The sequence below is a fragment of the Halichoerus grypus genome, chromosome 8 (assembly GCF_964656455.1).
Source record: "Halichoerus grypus chromosome 8, mHalGry1.hap1.1, whole genome shotgun sequence".
Taxonomy (NCBI): domain Eukaryota; kingdom Metazoa; phylum Chordata; class Mammalia; order Carnivora; family Phocidae; genus Halichoerus; species Halichoerus grypus.
Window position 1 is genome coordinate 25,140,038 of NC_135719.1, and position 18,033 is coordinate 25,158,070.

The following is an 18,033-nucleotide window of genomic DNA, read 5'->3' on the forward strand; positions in this document are numbered from 1 at the left end:
AAGGGGTCTACCCATCAAAAAGATATAAAATGTAAATATTTATGCATTCAACATTGGAGCACCTAAATATATAAAGCAAAAACAGAGGATAAAAGGAGAAATAAACAGCAATACAATAATTGTTGGAGACTTTAATACCTCACTTTCAACAATGGCTAGGTCATCCAGAGAATCAAAAAAACAAAACAGTGGATTTGAACAACACTATAGACCCAAATGGACCTAACAGATATATAAGAACATTATTATCCTACAACAGCAGAATACACATTCTTGCCAAGTGCCCTTGAAACACTTTCTAGGATAGACCATAAAGTAGGCCACAAAACAAGCCTAAGCAAATTCAAGAAGATTAAACTCATATCATGTATCTTCTCTGAACACATGGTATGAAACTGGAAATCAGTAACAGGAAGAAAACTGGAAAATTCATGGATAAATGGAAATTAAACACCGCACTCCTGAACAACAAATGGATCAAAGAGGAAATTAAAGGGGCGAATAAAAAACTATCCTGTGACAAACTAAAATGGAAACACAACATACCAAAACTTATGGAATATGTGCAAAAAGTAGTTATAAGAAGAAAATTCATAGCAACAAGCACCCACATTAAGAAACAAGATCTTAAACAATCTAACATTTTAAGAAACTAGAAAAAGAAGAACAAAGTAAACCCAATGTTAGCAGAAAGAAGGAAACAATAAAGATTAGAGCAGATAAATGAAATAGAGAATAGGAAAACAATAGAAAAGATTAATAAAACTAACAGCTGGTTCTTTGAAAAGATAAGCAAAACTGACAAACCTTTAGCTGGACTAAACAAGGAAAAAAGAGAGAGGACCCAAGTCAACAAAATTATAAAAGAAAAAGGAGACATCACAACTGATACCACAAATATACAAAGGATCATAAGAGACTACTATGAACAACTATTCACCAACAAACTGGACAACCTAGAATAAATTTTAAAAATATATAATCTACCAAGACTGAATCAGGAAGAAACAGAAAATCAGGACAGATCAGTTACTAGTAAAGAGATTGAATTGGTAATCAAAAATCTGCCAAAAAAAGAAAAACCCAGGACCAGATGGCTTCACAGTGACTTTTACCAAACATTTAAAGAAGCATTAATGACAATACTTTCCAAACTTAAAAAAAAAAAAAAAAAAAGAAAAAGGAGGGAACATTTCCAAACTTATTTTATGAGGCCTGATACCAAAGACAGAAAAGGACACTATAAGCCAATATCCCTATGAATATAGGTGCAAAAATTCTCAATAAAATACCAGCAAACCAAATTCAGCAGCACATTACAGAGATCATTCACCATGATCAAGTGGGATTTATTTCAGGGATGGAAGGTGGTTCAACATATGCAATCAATGTGATACACCTTATTAACAAAATGAAGGACAAAAATCATGATCCTCTCAATAGATGGAGAAAAAACATTTGACAAAATTCCACATCTGTTCATGATAAAAACTCTTAACAACAAATTAGGTGTAGAAGGAATGTACCTCAACATAATAAAGGCCATATATGACAAGTCCACAGCTAACTTTATGCCGAATGATGAAGGGGTGAAAGCTTTTTCTCTAAGATCAGGAACAAAACAAGGATGCTCACTCTCACCACTCTTTTCAACATAGTACTGGAAGCCCTAGCCAGAGTGATCAGGCAAGAAAAAAATAAAAAGCAGGAAATTGGAAAAAAAAAATACGTAAAATTATCTCTATTTGTAGATGACATGATTTTATATATATAAAATCCTAAAGACTCCATAAAAAAAAAAACTGTTAGATCTTATCAATGAATTCAGTAAAGTTCCAGGATACAAAATTAACATAAACATAAAATTATTAATATAACATTAACATAAAAATTGGTAGTGTGTCTATACACTAACAATGAATTATCTGAAAAGAAATAAAATGATCCCATTTACAGTAACATCAAAAACAAATATTTAAGAATAAATTTAACCAAGGAGGTTGAAAGAACTCTATACACTGAACACTACAAAACACTGATGAAAGAAGATAAAAATAAATGGAAAGGTATCCTGTGTTCATGGGCTAGAAAACTGAATATGCCCCCTCCAGGGGGCATAGTGAGCACAAACAAGATTCCAACAGCAAATTTTACAGAAGTAGAAAAAAAAATCCTAAAATTGATATGGAAGCAGAAAAGACTCTGAATAGCCAAAGGAATCCTGAGAAAGAAGTACAAAGCAGGGGCATCACACTTCCTGATTTCAAGTTATATTATAAAAGCTATAGTAATTAAAACAGTATGGTAATGGCATTAAAACAAATACAGACCAATAGAAGTGAGAACCCAGAAATACATCGGTGCATATACAGTCGTACTGAGAAGGGAGCCAAGAATACTCAATGGAGAAAAGATAGTCTCCTCAATAAATGGTGCTGAGAAAATGGATATTCATGTGTACAAAAATGAAAGCAGACCCCTATCTTTTTCCGCTCACAAAAATTAACTCAAAATGGATTAAAGACTTGAATTTAAGCTCCTTGGTGGTAAACTCCTTGACAGTGGTCTTAGCAATGATTTTCTGGATATAATACCAAAAACATAAGCAAAAGAAGCAAGAATAAACAAGTGAGACTATATCAAACTAAAAAGCTTCTGCATAGCAAAAGAAACAATCAACAAAATGAAGACAACCTACAGAGTGGGAAAAAATATTTGCAAACCATATATCCAATAAAGAGTTAATAGCCCAAATACATAAGGAACTAACACAACTCAGCAGCAAAATAAATATATATAAATATAACAATTAAAAAATGGGCAAAGCACCTGAATAGACATTTTCCCAAATAAATTATACAAATGGCCAACAGGTACATGAAAAGGTGCTCAACATCACTAATCATTAGGGAAATGCAAATCAAAACCACAGTGAGATATCCCATCCTGTTAGAATGGCTATCATCAAAATGACAAGAGTTCACAAATGTTGGTGTGGATGTAGAGAAATAACCTTTATCATTCTTCCTCAATCCTGGGAAGACTTCACTATTAACAGAGGCAGTTTATTTTTTTTTAAGATTTTATTTATTTATTTGACAGAGAGAGACACAGTGAGAGAGGGAACACAAGCAGGGGGAGTGGGAGAGGGAGAAGCAGGCTTCCTGCGGAGCAGGGAGCCTGATGCGGGGCTCGATCCTAGGACCTTGGGATCATGACCTGAGCCGAAGGCAGATATTTAATGACTGAGCCACCCAGGCGCCCCAACAGAGGCAACTTAAAGAACCAGCTTCCCAAGGAAGGATTGTGGCATGGCCTTGGCTGGGCAGTCCTGCTCTGGGTGACCCTGAGACTTCTGCTTAGTCTCTGCAGCCTTGTCACCCCAGGGTAAAACGGGAGCATCGTTTGCCTGACGACATAGATTCCCTAGGTGTCCACAATCTTGGGCACTATAGTTCAATCAAAAGGACCGAACACTACCTATCAAATCTAATTACTTCTTTAAAACGTTAACTCCCAAGACACTAAAAATGCAGTAAAATGTGTAGAAAATGAGCTTCATGGTATCTCTCATGTATACTTAATAAAACCACTTTAAAGCACGTTGTGCAGACCAATCAGTGGGACTGTGCTGGTTTACCACTTCTGTTCTTCACCTGTTCTGGTGACCTTGAGCACAAGCCCTTGGGCAGGCCTCACCCCCTGGACATGGACACCTCCATGTTCTCCAACATTGTCGCACATCTTTTAATTCGGAATTACCACCCCTCCCCAATTAAAAAAAAGAAGAATCAATTTTCCTTCACAGAAGAAATTATTTTATTCCATTTTTAAAAAGTAAAGGATACAGATATTTATTCTTTGCCTGGCAAAAGCCATTTTCCCGTGGGATTCCGGGCTCTGCCTCGTTAAGTTAATGGTGATATGTTAGAGAAACCTGTGGCCTCCAGGGGGCATAGTGAGCACAAACATTTGGCTGGAAAAGCATTCACATGATCAAAACATTTCCTGTAGCAAAAATTCACAAGTTCATTTTATCCTGAAGACCATTTTGGTTTTGAAGAAAAGATTTACTTTTGAAGATACTTTAAATTTACTAATTGAACCCAGGGCAAATCGTTCTCCACATAGCTGAGAGGAGAAAAATGAGAAGCCAATTTCAAGTACTCTTCTGCAACACTCGCCTCCTCTTACAATGATGAAATCTTCTCAATTCATCTCTAGGCCTGATGTGTCCAATGACATAAACCTCGCTCAAAGCTCAAAGCTCAGCATTTGTGCAGTCTGTTTTCTTCCCTGGTGGCGGGCTTCTCCGAGCCACGTAAGCCCATTTCCATTCTTCCGTGGGACTGAGATGGGCTCCAGCCAACAGGCTTTCACCCTCACCTCATGTACCCCTGCTCCACCTGCAAGGCCTCAGAGGCTGACCCATGCCTCCCTTGAGCCTCCGGCATGACTGCTGCTGTGTAGATGGGAAAACCTCAGACTGATGGGAGCCTGACCCCTCTTTTTATGGCCTTCACAGCAACGGTCACCTCTAGGCCCTCCATTAAGTGGTTTGGTTTTTAACATCATGAGCTACACTATATAAAGTGTATTTACCCGAAGAGAAACACTGAGCCCCATTCTTGGGCAATGGCTCTAGACTTCCCAAGATTAGAGTAAGGGAAGCAGCACGAAGCACACCTATTCTCCCTATGCCTGTTTTCCAGGTACACCCAGGGGCTGCCGCTCTCAGCAATGCCGGTGTGTTCGGCCTTAGAAGTGTCACCTGTTGGGACCTCGGTGATAGGCACTCATCTTTTTCTCTGCACCTACTCAGCTCCAGTCACTGGCCAGCAAGAATTCTTTCCAAGAATGCTAACTTGGGTAATCTGGTCAGCCACTGCAGTGGGGATGCACCTCAGGGGGAACTGAGCAAAAGCCTCCAAATGTTCCGGCCAGGAAGTGCCGGCCACACCATGCAGCACCTTAAAGCCGGCCTGGGTATTACTAAGTAGTTCTAGAAGTACAAGGAACAGAACTGCCCTTTACTTGATATTAGAGCAATTCGGATTCAGGGCTTTTTCAATTCTAGAGGTGACACTGCCTCAAAAAAGGCTAACTGGTGGGACAAATATGACATAGGGCTTCTTATAATCTGTCCTATTCCAAAACAGGGTGGTGTTCACCGCTACTGGACAGCACCTTTGCCAGGGGGACAAAGAGCACCATGTTCACAGCCAGTCATCTCTTCCCAGCAGGCAGGGGACACTGCAAACAGCCACGTGACCAAAGCTGATCCCAGAGGCTCCCACGCTGAAGGTTTAACGCCGCTCCTCAACTTCTGAACACCTCCGACATGGGGGCTCACGCAGTGCCAGTCCACGCTATACCTTCAAGAGACAGCATGTATCACGTGCACATGTCTCCCTTGCTGTACCTTCTGGATGCAGGGGGCTGAGGGGGCTGGTGTTTTGGCTCCCACAGCCTTGGATTAGGTGAGCCTATTCCCCAGGGTGAGTGTTCTGGAGAACTCAACATTGGCTTCTGAGACATGTCCATATGTCATAGAAAAGGAGATGCAGCACCCTAAGATATGGCCAATGCCAGGTGATGCGCATTAGGAGGCCGAAGGCTAACACTGGCCTGAGTCTTTAGAAACAACAAGAGCTAGTTCCCTGCCCGGGTGGTTGGACTGAACTGGCTGTCTGAAGAGGGGACGGTCGGCACTGGAACTGCTAATCTGGGGACATGCCCTGGAACTGCACTCACGGTCATCGAGCCATTGGGGACAGCAGTTGTGTTCAAGCTACTGGGGATCTCGCCAGTAGCTTGGATTTTAAAATAGACCAAATAAAACACTGGTAAAACAATCCCAATTAGAAGCATGATAAAAACGGCATTCCACCACTGAATTCCACAGTCTGCACCATTTGTCGGGGTCTTCGGAGAAGCTGGGAGCAGCGGCTGCTTGGAGGTCTCTACACAGTAACTTTCATTTAGAAAGATTTCTGACTGCACTGCGCGCTCAATATTCTGGTCAATGCCCTTAAAGAAATCCGTCAGTGGGCTGGGCAGGGCACCGGTGCCTACAGCTGCTCTATCTGGGTCTGGATGCTCCTCAAAGGTCACTCTGGTCTCTGAGGATGGGCTCAGGAGGGGTCTGAGTTCTTTGTGGGTCTCTGTTAGGATCCCATGATTTTTCACTGGAATCTTAATAGATTTCAAAGCATATAAGTCTTGTTCTCTGATGAAGTTGTTGACTTTCTTGATATCTGCGACCTAGGAAAGCCATGAAGACAAACATCACGAAATATGTAAACTCTTTAGAACGAATATCCAAAAAGTAGCTCTCTATGAAAGAGGATCCAAGCCCACCCCGCTTAAGAATCTGATGAATATTGGAAAACTGCATGTATGTACAAAATTAGTTTAGGCTGAGTAACCTTTTTGGCTTTAACTCAGCCTGAATGTGTAGCTTAATCATCACATTTCCATACAGATTTACAAGTTTGAATAACATAAGATCAATTTTGGAAAAGAGTCTCTTGTTTGTTTAAAGTGTGACCGCAACAAAATGTTTTTAGGTGAAACCCAACCATGGCAACTTAAAAAGCTATAGCCCTTTCTACTTCTTTTAATTTTTGAGGCAACAGTGCCCCCGTCTGGCTGACTTCCTTCCCACATTAAGAACCCAATTCAGTAGCTGATTACATTAGCGATCCCCAAACACAAAGCCTCAGCCAACTCAACAGACACTCAGAACCTATTTTAACTGTAATAACGTTTTAAGACGTATGTCCTCATGATTCTACCATGTTTTCTTGCCCAGAAGTATTGTATGGCATATAAACTTATTTTTTAAATAGAAGTGATCTAGGGGTTAATACACTTTGAGGATTTCACAACACTTAATAATAATTAGAAACATATAGGGAATCATGAATCAAGTTGGAAAGTATGGACTGAAATCTTCTGTTTTAATTTTACTACCGGAGGAGAAAGGAACAGCACTATGAGTTTTACAAAGTAACAAAGTTCATGACAAACTCCTTCCAAAATCAAATCTTAAGGGAGGGGTGGTGCAGAATGTAAGTCAAAGAGAAACCCTCCCTCAAGCTAATGTTTGGAACTTACTGAAAGCATTAGAGATGGACTTTAAGATCTTAACTCATAAGCCCACTTTAAACTAGAGTGTAAATACAGCCAACACACCTTTAGATAGCACCTTATTCAAATCAATCATCTCCATTATTTTTCACTGCTTTGAGCAATTGTTTTTATCATCTAACTGAATTGGGGTGGCAGACATTTTTAATTTATCATGTCTTGAAACTAAAGCATAAGGTGCTTGAGACCTGATGGTCTCTGCCTTTAATAAATTAACACCAAATTTATATTTACTTTAAACTGGAAAACTGATTACTTATCGGAGGCATTATATATATAGTCTTCACAGATTTATTAAACATCAGTATTCCAAGAAGCCCACTGCATCCACTCAGTGTAGGGTCAGATTCATTTTCAGCCCATGTCTATAAACCACACAGTATGCCTATTTAGAGAGTCAAATATAAATCTCAGTACAATTGAGAGACCACTCTGTGTCCCTAGAGACCAGCCTATTTATTTCCCCTGGGAAATACCACACCATCCTATACAATGTGTTTAACCATTTGAACCTTGTTAGATAAATGATAAGAAACTAAGGAGGAAAAGATTTCTCAAATAAATTGGTTAGACAGCCTCAGGGGAGGCCACAGAAAGTTGTAACACAGTGTTATTAGCAAAATGAAATAAATAGTTTCAATCTAGGAGAAAAATGCAGCAATTCTATAAATACTTTCCTACTTACTTTGCCATGTTAATCACTCTGAATGCTAAAAACATAATTAAAGAGAGAAACAGGGTTATATAGATACACAGCGTACAAAGGCTAGATCATGCAGTTCTAAAAGAGAGAATGTAAAACTTGACCGAATAAGCTACAACCAGCAAGAAAGGGTCAGAAAAAGAGAAGTAGCCAAAAAAGCAAGCCTACCAAACAAATCTTGGATAAATTCTGCCTGGCATCTTTGGCCCTAGTAGGTCTTAAATAAAATGTGCTTGAAAGAAGAAACAAACAAAAAAAAAGGTGGGGGGTGGAGGGGTGGCTCAGTCAACTGAGTATCTGACTTTTTTAAGATTTTATTTATTTGAGAGAGACAGAGAGAGAGAGAGAGAGAGAGAAAGCACAAGCCAGGGGAGGGGCAGAGGGAGAGGGAGAAGCAGACTCCCCGCTGAGCAGGGAGCACAATGTGGAGCTCGAGCCCAGGACCCCAGGATCATGACCTGAGCTCACGGCAGAGGCCTAACCGACTGAGCCACGCAGGTGCTCCTGAGCATCTGACTCTTGATCTCAGCCCAGGTCTTAATCTCAGGATTGCAAGTTCAAGCCCCCCACTGGTCTCCACACTGGGCATGAAGCCTACTTTAAAAAAAGGGGGGGGTTTCTGAAATTCAGTTTGGAGGGACAGTGAGAGAAGTACTCTGCAGAGAGGGAACTGCCCCAACATGTGAGATTCCTAACCCTCACTTTTCATGATCCCAAGGTTCAGAATTTAAAGTACTTCCACCTGCCTTCCATCTCCGGCTAGATGGGTGGGGGAAGGGGGGCGTCCTTTAAGGCTACAAGAGGCCTCTCCAAACCACCTCTGGGGGGTCAGGAAGGGGCAGCAAGGGCCCCCACCCTTCAGTGAGTTGCTCTATTCCTCTAAACACACAGGAGCCGAGGGACAGGTGACACCTTCACCTGCGGGGTTTCTTACTTTGCAGCCATACTGAAGAGCGAGCTTGTTGAGGCTGTCCTCCTGGGCCAGCTCCCGCTGCAGCAGCACCACGTCACCTGCTCCTGGCTGGGGAGGGTCATGGGCACCCTTCTTCTGGCGCTCCTTGCCCCGGGGCCGCAGAGCCACGCGGTGGGACTCTTCCTCAGAGGAGTCCCCCGAGTCCCCACCACCGTTCTCAAACATGTAAACGTGGCTGGTCGGAGTCCTACAGACAATGGCTGGGCCTTGGAAGGTCTTGGTTAACACTTCCTTCTGCCTCATTTTCTCAACTGAAAACCAAACCCCATGGTTAATTCCACATAAGGCACATTCATTGCTCTGCAGCTATATTAAAGAGAAGTGTCTTGTTAGAGATTCCTCCTTTCCCCGATCATTGTACATACTCAACAGACACCATCAGTACAAAAAATAATGGGTTCTACACTAGCTGAGATGGGGTGGGTGAGAGGCATATAAAAAATAGCATTTTCCCCTAATTGCATCCCCCTTATTCCTCATCCATAGCTGGTGTCTCCCCAAAACCCACACAGATAAAGAAACGACCTCTCTTTTTGGTCTCAGAGGGGTAAAGCAGCTGCTGGGATCCTTGCAATGAGAGGCAAGAGCTGTTCCCAGCTTCTTTGCTCTGAGAATCTTAACTTCGAACTTTTGTACAAAACAATTCTTGTTCAATACTTTAGACATTCCCAAGCATCCTCGCCAAGAAGGTCAAGACTAAGGGCACTTGCTTATGAGAACTAGGAGAATAAAATACTCTGATTTCCAATACCCCAGGCTTGAATTACGTAGTATGTGGGCCAAGATGGGCAGAAAATTCTTGTCGAGCTCAGAAAGTCGTCCAGTTTCTCACAGGTCCCTTTGCCTTCATTACATCCCGCGCCTGGTTTTTATTTTCACCTCCAGCCAAGTGCAAAAGCCACACTACCCGCTTTCCCCTCTTGGAACCGTCCGAGTGAGGTTCCAGAAACACGGGGAATGACAGCCTCAGAAGCGCCGGCGCGGGGCCCTTCGGAGCCCAGGGGAGCGGCGCCTTCGGGGACAGCCAGTGGCCCCCGCGCGACCGTGCCGCCCTCCCCCTCCTGCCCGCACCCTCCAGACCCGCGGGCCGCCAGGAGGGAGGCGGCGGCCGTCCTCGGGGACCCGAGGGCCGCCGGCCTCCCGTCAGAGCGCAGGGCCTGCGAGGGGCCCTGGCGGCTCCCAGGCCTGTTTCCCTCAGAGCCCTTTCCGTGCAAGGAGGGCGGTCCCCACACAGGCGCTGACAAAAACAACACGGGGCGCGGCCCGCTCCTAGGCTCAGACGGGCGGGACCCCAACATTCCACAAAGGCACGACCTCCGACCTCTGCCCTCAACCCCAACAACCTCCGGCCAGCCCCGGACGGTGGCGGTCGCCGCCCCTCCGGAGGCAGGAGGGTGGCTCGCCCCCGAGGCAGGAGGGTGGCCCAACCTCGGAGCCGCGGCGCCACTGAGGGCCCGCGCGGTCCCCCTCCCAGGACCGCGGCCCCTCCTGCCAACCCCGGTACCTCAGCACCCGGTCTCCGCCGAGACTCGCCGCCGCCGCCGCCGCGCCTGCTGATTGGCTACGAAAATCAGCAGGTCTCCAGGGGGCGGGGACGGCGAGGCAGCCAATGAAATCAGCGCTGCGCGGGCTCCGGAATGAGCCCGGCTGTGCTGAGAGGTCAGTACAGGAAAGGCGGCGGGGGGGCGGGGCCGGGGAGGGGCGGGGCTCTAGCTCTCCGACCGGACCCTCGCCCCGCCCCCCTGCCCGCCACCCGAGCACCAGCTCTGCCCAGCTGCAGTTTTTGCTTCTGCTGTAGGCTTATCTCCCCCTCCCAGCTTTCTGCTGAGCCTCAGCTTTCTCACCTGTAGAAGAGGACTTTGGCCCCGCCCTCTGTGTCAACTGTGTAACGAGGGGGCGGATTCGCAGGAGAGTGGGTGCCACCTGCTGCGGCCTCCGGCTGGGAAGGGCTCCCCACCCCGCTCTGGCTCGGCCGGGGTGGGCCAGGGGTCTCCACATCTTGAAGTCCTTACCACCACCGGAGGAGTTTGGTCCTCCGCGCACACGAAAATAGAAAAGGCCACCAATGTAAACCATTGAACCACGACAACACGGACCACAAACAACACAGTTTACCCAAGGTCGATGGCGGGGGACTCCTTGAGCTTAATAGTGATGGGTGAACCCTCTCATACACTAAAGCACAAAGGTTTAAAATTTCAACCCCCAAAAAGGAAAGCAAAATTAAAAAGCAATCAGTAACCAGCGGGAAATATATGCAACACCACAAAAGATTAAAATCCTTAATTGAGACAAACCTCATCAAATGAATGAGAAAGTCACTTCACAGCCCAGTAGATAAATGGGTGGGGAGCATAAGCAGACAATTCGCCAAAGTATACAAATGGTTAATAGGGAAGAAAAATGAAATCTCAGTAATAATCAAACCACAAAGCAAAAGGATTAAAACAATAAGATCTCTCCCTTTTATGGCTTTCCATCCTACTTAAATGGGCTTAAATCCACCATGGGCTGGTGGATTTGGCAAGTCTAGGCATCAGAATGTAAGAATGTGATTAAAAGGGAGAGGAGTCAGATCAGAATCTGCAAAGCTGAATTAATATAGCCACTCTCCGATCTGTTACACTTGTTTCTTTCATTCAGCACGTCCAATAAAAAACAAATCCAGATTTAGGAGAGATTTTATTCAAAAAGATTATTGCAAGGGGAGAAAAAGATTTGCCATAGGGAGAACCCTCTGACTATAAGGTCTGCAAGCATCTCAAGAGTTAGAAAGGGCTTTTCTTTTATAGAGAGGAGTAAGCAAGGCTAAAAAGAACCAGGTGTGGGGAAGTAGGACAAAAGGGTGGCAGAACTGGATAAGTAGATACGAGAACGTTCTACCTGAGGCCAGCCTATTCTCAAAGAGGGACTGTATAGTGGCTCAAGCTGAGGGTAGGCTAAAGTCCATTCAGGGCCCTGGATGAAGGAGAGAGGTTTCATGGAATTTTGGTTAAAACAAGCATTTTGTTCTGATTGATCAGTGGGGACAAGAGGCTCAGCTAACCATGTATGAGGCAAAGAAAGAATTTAGAGGGTTTGTGTCTGGCCTTGTCATGGGTAAACAAGGAGGGCATCCGTGAGTCTTATTTAAGTCATACGGGGAAGGAAGGGTGGTTCTTTGCAATAAGTTATTTTCCAGAACACAATGGGTGGATTGGGATGGGGAGGTCTTAACCTTTACTGTTTTCCAGGAGCACAGGGTGTCGGTAAAGCTCAACATTGTCAAGTTTCTGTCTGTGGATCTACTTCCACACGTCAAGCTTTGGAGCACAGTGGCAAGTGCTCATGGGGTTTACACTTCTAAGATGAGCAAAGACAAAGACATACACAGAAAGGGCATTACAGATTATGCTCGATCTTGGAAAAATAAAAACTAGGTCATATCTGTTACAAAAATTATCCAAACTTCATAAAGGTAAAAGGATGGTTGTATGTGCTTTCAGTGTCATGCTGGAGCTTGGTTAGCAAGCCCCTCCAAGAATAATCTGATTCTCTAAGCAGCAGTTCTCAATATGTAATCTGGGAGTCCTGGGAACCCCTGAGACCTTTTCTTTTTTAAAAAAGATTTTTATTTATTTATTTGAGAGAGAGAGAGCACAGAGGGAGAGTGAGAGGAAGAAGCAGACTCCCCACTGAGTGGAGAGGCCAATGCGGGGCTTAATCCCAGGACCCTAGATCATGACCTGAGCTGAAGGCACACGCTTAACTGACTGAGCCATCCAGCACGGCCCCCCCCCCCCCGCCCCACCGAGACCTTTTCATTGGGTCTGTGAGGTCAAAACTATCTTCATAGTAATGCCAACATTATTTTCCTTTTTCACTTCATTCACTCTTGATAGACAATAATTTAGCTAACATATATTGAGTCTTTACTAGGTACAAGGCAACACAACACTCCTGTGAGGTTGGTATTATTACAATCCCCAAATTGCAGGCAGAAAAAAACTGAGTGTTAACAGAAATTGCAAGATGCCTACCCAATATCCATTTGAATCTTTCACTTCAGAAAAGAACCCCGATATTATTTGGGGCAGCAACATGCCACACTGAGACTACACTTCCCAGTCTTCCTTGCCACAGGGTATGCCCTGTGAATAATTTTCAGACAATGTAAGAGGAAAATGTTGATGGGACTTCTGAAACGTTTAAAAGGCAGACATCTGGAAAAGCTCTGTAAAATATGTGTGTCCTGCTTACCCTCTCTCCCACTGCCTGGAATGAAGATGTGATGGCTAGAGCACCTGCAACTCATCTTGGACATGAGGCAGCCTTGGAGGTGGAATCCACGTGCTAAGGATGGCAAAGCAGAAAGATGGAAAATGTGCAGGAAAGAACTCAATGTCCCCATTGTTTAAGAGGTTAAGATTCCTGTTAGTAGGGCACCTGGATGGCTCAGTTGGTTAAGCGTCTGCCTTCGGCTCAGGTCACGATCCCAGGGTCCTGGGATTGAGCCCCACATCGGCTTCCCTGATCAGCGGAGAGCCTACTTCTCCCTCTGCCTCTGCCTGCCACTCTGCCTACTTGTGCTCTCTCTCTGTCAGATAAATAAATAAAATCTTAAAAAAAAAAAAAAAAAGATTCCCGTTAGTAGCAGCTACTGCAATTCCTAACTTAGATCTTTGGGCACAGAGATTACATTATTTGTCCAAGACATCATAGCTAGTCAGTAAAAGAGGCAGAATCCAACTTCAGACAGACTACAAAAGCCCACGGTCTTATAAAAGCTTCTGAGCAAAACTCAACTTTGCTTTCTCCACGGGCCCAGCTCAGCCAGGATGCTTGCTTAAAACATGTGAACAGTTCCTGCAGAAACATGCCCTGGTTTTCTCTCCAGGCCTTTGGCTAGGCTGGCTGAGATGCAGTTCCTCAGGCCCAGCTGAGGTCAGAGAGGAGGTGTTGGAGCAACATGGCTCATCCTCTGAAGTATGCCAGGGTCACATCCGCCAAGGACAGTCCCACTCCTCCCGCCCTGAGAAAGCTGCAGTCAATCCTCCACAAGCCGACAGGCCTACTCAGATGTTCCTCCAATTCCTGCCAAACCTAGAGCATCCTCTCCCCTGTGTCACCTGCTATGGACTGAATTGTGTCCCTGCTAAATTCATATGTTGAAATCTTAACCCTTAATGTGACAAAAGGCCTGCAAGGACAGAGGGCCTATAAGGAGGTAATTAAGGTTAAGTGATAAGGGTGGGGCCCTGGTCCAATAGAATTAGTATCCTTGTAAGAAGAGACAGCAGAAAGTTTGCTGTCACTCTCTCTCTTTCCCTGCTCACTCACACTCGAGAGGAAAGACCATGTGGAGATGCAGTGGGAAGGTGGCCATCTGCAAGCCAGGAAGAGAGCCCTCACCAGAATCTGAACCCTGACGGACCTTGGTCTTGGACTTCCAGATTCCAGAACTGTGAGACATGAAGTCCTGTTCTCGAAGCCATCCGGTCTGTGGAATTTTGTGATGTCAGCCTGAGCTAAGACACTGACCTTTTCCCGGGAAGGGCAGAAGATGGAAAGGAACAGATGCTGAGTGACTGGCTTTCACTAGATGTTTCAAAACTCCAGTGGGTAGAGAGCAGAGATTTGTACTGGCCAAGTCATTAGAATTTCTTAAGCCGCAACTTTGAATTTTATAGAGAGGAATTTAAGACCCAGAGACACAGGGGACTCGCCTGAGGGGGCACAGCAGGTTAGCTGTAGCCTTGAAGGTGAAAGATGAATGAGTCCAAGGCTAGGTCTGCACTTAACCAGCTGTGTGACCTTGACCATAAGTCTTCTGGGCCTTGGTCCCCTCCTCTATGCTGCTGTGGGATGGCCATACATCCCTTCTGCTGGGAACATTTTCAGTTTATGTCTGTTGTCTTAGCACAATTTCATAGTTTGGACCTTCCCTTTTCATGGTTGGGACACAACGTCTCCCTCTCTTTGTGGTGGTCTGCAAGGCAAATGCTCCCTGCCCATGCCTTGGCAGGTATTGCTAGTTCATCACAGAGGCCAAGACAGTTGTCAGACCTCTGTGTGGAGTTACCCAAGGCAGCTTTAGTTGTTCATGGGAGAGTGGTAGGAAAAAAAAAGGTTTAAAAAATATATTGCATTTAGCACAGAAAAAAACAATCATTAAAAAGTTAAAGAGCATATAGCAAATTGGGGAAAAATATTTGCTATCTTTGATATGTTAATATCCTTAATATATAAAAGGCATTCAGATCTCAATAAGAAAAAAGAAAAAAAAAATCCAAACACTCCATGGAAAAATTGGCCAAATGATGCAAACAATTCACTAAAGAAATACGTACAGAAAAAAGGTGTTAACTTGACAGACGGTCAAATCAATGGAAATTCAAATAGCTGTAAGAAGCTGGAAAAAGTCAAATCTGTAAGGATTATATGGCACATGGTTGCACAGGTGGGGAAAGGTACTCTCAGGCCCTGTTGGTGGGAGTTTCAATTGGGACATTTGTAGCATTACATAGCAATAACTTTTACGTTGTGCATATGCTTTGATCTTGTCTCCCACATTTAGGAATTTGCCAAAGAAATAAGTAGGACATGTAACAAGATTTGTTACAAGGCTATTCTTAACTGTGAGAGATGGAAAAAACCCACAATGTCCAACAGGAGGGGGATTGGGTTGAATTCATGTAGCTCATTTATGAAATAAAATAAAGCCCAAATAAAATAAAGCCCGCTCTTGTAAAATACACATTCACATGGAAGGATGTTTATGAATAACAAGCACTGTTTTAAAAATCTCTAGAAAAAGAGAAAAGGACATACATCACCCCACACACATCTGAGGTTGTAAGGCAGAATGCTCATAGTGGTTACTCCTGGGTGACTTAATAATTGCCTTATTTATGTGTGCTTCCCTTTTTATTTTTATTTTTTAAAAGATTTTATTTGTTTATCTGTCAGAGAGAGTGAGAGAGAGAGCACAAGCAAGGAGAGTGGCAGGTAGAGGGAGAAGCAGGGAGCCCGATGCGGGGCTCGATCCCAGAACCCTGGGATCATGACCTGAGCCAAAGGCAGCCGCTTAACCGACTGAGCCACCCAAGCGCCCCTGTGCTTCCTTTTTTAAACTTGTCTCTGCCACACATGTTTACTCCGGTTGTAAGGAGGTGGCGTACCGAACAGTGGTTAGTGCCCCAGGTGCTGGAGTCAGACGTCTGACTTGGTTGCAGCCACACCCTCTACCCCTGAACTAGACCCCCTCAGATGTCCAGCTCCGAATCCAGCCCTTAGGACCTGTAGGAAAATTCCATGACCTCTGCAAGCCTCAGTTTTCTCGTCTACGAGATGAGATCTAAGATTGGTCCAGCTATTCGCAAGGTGCTTGGCATACAGTGAACATCCGGAGAACATGGGCTCTCATGATTATGACAGGGGAAACCATAAAGGCAATAAAAGTCCATTTTCCTTTAAATAATGCATCCCTCCCCGCCCCCCCAACTTAGGTAGCTGGAGATGGTTCATGAGGCTCAGATCTGCTCTGATTTAGGGACAGGTTTCTCAGGTGAGTTTTAAGCTCCTGGGTCGGCAGCTTTGTTTGTGTCAGAGTCAGTTTTCCCCTGGGCCAAAGTATGAGGAGTTGCCCGAGACTGGGAGCCTGATGAACCAGGCAAAGTGTCCTAGGCAGCACCAGCAGGGAGCACCACCCTTCAGACCTGCTGAGCGCCTGGCCCGAGCTCCCGGGTGATCCCCGTGGTGCTCACCAGGTCATCCCCGGCTGACTTCTGCCTGCCCTCCCCTTCTCACTTGGAGGCTGGGGCTGCTCTGTCATTGCCACCTTGGTGGGGAACCCAGTTTGGGGTTCCCTGAAAAGCTACACCCACAAAACCTTGGTGCATACAGCAGAGTGTTTTAAGTCTTCGTAGACACATCTTACCTCCATGTCGTCCCTCTCAGGAGCAAAACCTCAGCCACCCCTCTCCACCCAGCCCCTCCGGCCAATTTTCTAATACCCTTGCTTACTCCCACCAACCTTTAAACTCAGCTCTGTCTTCCCTGGGTGTACCTGGGAGTTATGCCCAGGTTGAGAGTCTGATGCAACACCTCCATGGTCCCCATCTCCTCCCAGTGCCCTGGTATTGTGCAGGGGACCGATCTTTTATAATTTTTGTAAGAATTGCCTGCTCACCTGCACCCCAATGTCCATAGCAGCAATGTCCACAGTAGCCAAACTATGGAAGGAGCCGAGATGTCCTTCAACAGATGAATGGATGAAGAAGATGTGGTTTATATATACAATGGAATATTACTCAGCCATCAGAAACGATGAATACCTGCCATTTACATTGACGTGGATAGGACTGGAGGGTATTATGCTAAGGGAAATAAGTCAATCAGAGAAAGACAATTATCATATGGTTTCACTCAGACGTGGAATATAAGAAACAGCACAGAGGATCATAGGGGAAGGGAAGGAAAACTGAATGGGAAGAAATCAGAGAGGGAGACAAACCATGAGAGACTCTTGACTCTGGGGAACAAACTGAGGGTTGCTGGAGGGGAGGTGGGTGGGGAGGATAGGGTTACTGGGTGATGGGCATCAAGGAGGGTATGTGGTGTGATGAGCAGTGGGTGTTACACGCAACTGATGAATCACTGAACGCTACATCTGAAACTAATGATGTACTGTACGTTGGCTAAGTGAATTTAAATTAAAAAAGAGAATTGCCTGCTAAAGCAACACTATTTTAGATATATTAGGTTACAGAAAATATTATTAAAATCAATTTCGCCTTTTCTTTCAGCTATTTTTTAATGTGGCCACAAGAAGTTTTAAAATTGCATGTGGTTCACTTGTGTTCTTATTGGACGGCGAGGCCCAAGGGTCTCACTGCCTGTGGTGCCTGAGGGCCAGCGTGGAGCCTGCCTGGATCTGCAGGCTGCCTTTTTTGTTCTCTAAAGGGCCCTGGTAAGTTGCAAATATCCTGACCATTTACATCAACTCCTGGCTTGGCCAGGAGGATGACAGCTGGGGAGGGGATGAAGAGAGGCAGGGATACCGCCAAAGAGATCCTTTTTGCCTCCCTACCCTCTGCCTTCCCAGACACACCAGCCAGGACCCTCGGACCTGAAGTTTCTCCACAGGTGATGGTGGGCCAGGAGCAGCAGGGCCAGCTGAGCAGGGGGGATCTCTCACTGAAGACGGGGTCCCTGTCCCAGGGGA

The 18,033-nt window shown here is 44.9% G+C and overlaps 1 protein-coding gene across 5 annotated transcripts; it reads right to left on the reverse strand.

The window, feature by feature from the left end:
- Nucleotides 1-3,795: 3,795 nt before the first annotated feature.
- On the reverse strand, nucleotides 3,796-10,463 carry LYSMD4 (LysM domain containing 4). 5 transcript variants are annotated; one of them, XM_036082313.2, is made up of 3 exons: nucleotides 10,333-10,463; nucleotides 8,790-9,079; nucleotides 3,796-6,264 (listed from the first exon to the last, which is right to left on the reverse strand). In XM_036082313.2, the coding sequence occupies exons 2-3, from the start codon at nucleotides 9,069-9,071 to the stop codon at nucleotides 5,653-5,655; spliced, it is 894 nt and encodes a 297-aa protein (XP_035938206.1). In that variant the 5' UTR covers nucleotides 9,072-9,079; nucleotides 10,333-10,463; the 3' UTR covers nucleotides 3,796-5,652. The 5 variants fall into 5 exon arrangements, with proteins under 5 accessions (XP_035938206.1, XP_035938208.1, XP_077935076.1 ...); XM_036082315.2 differs by lacking the exon at nucleotides 10,333-10,463 and adding an exon at nucleotides 10,257-10,315; XM_078078950.1 differs by lacking the exon at nucleotides 10,333-10,463 and adding an exon at nucleotides 9,596-10,239.
- Between the last annotated feature and the right edge of the window lie 7,570 nt (nucleotides 10,464-18,033).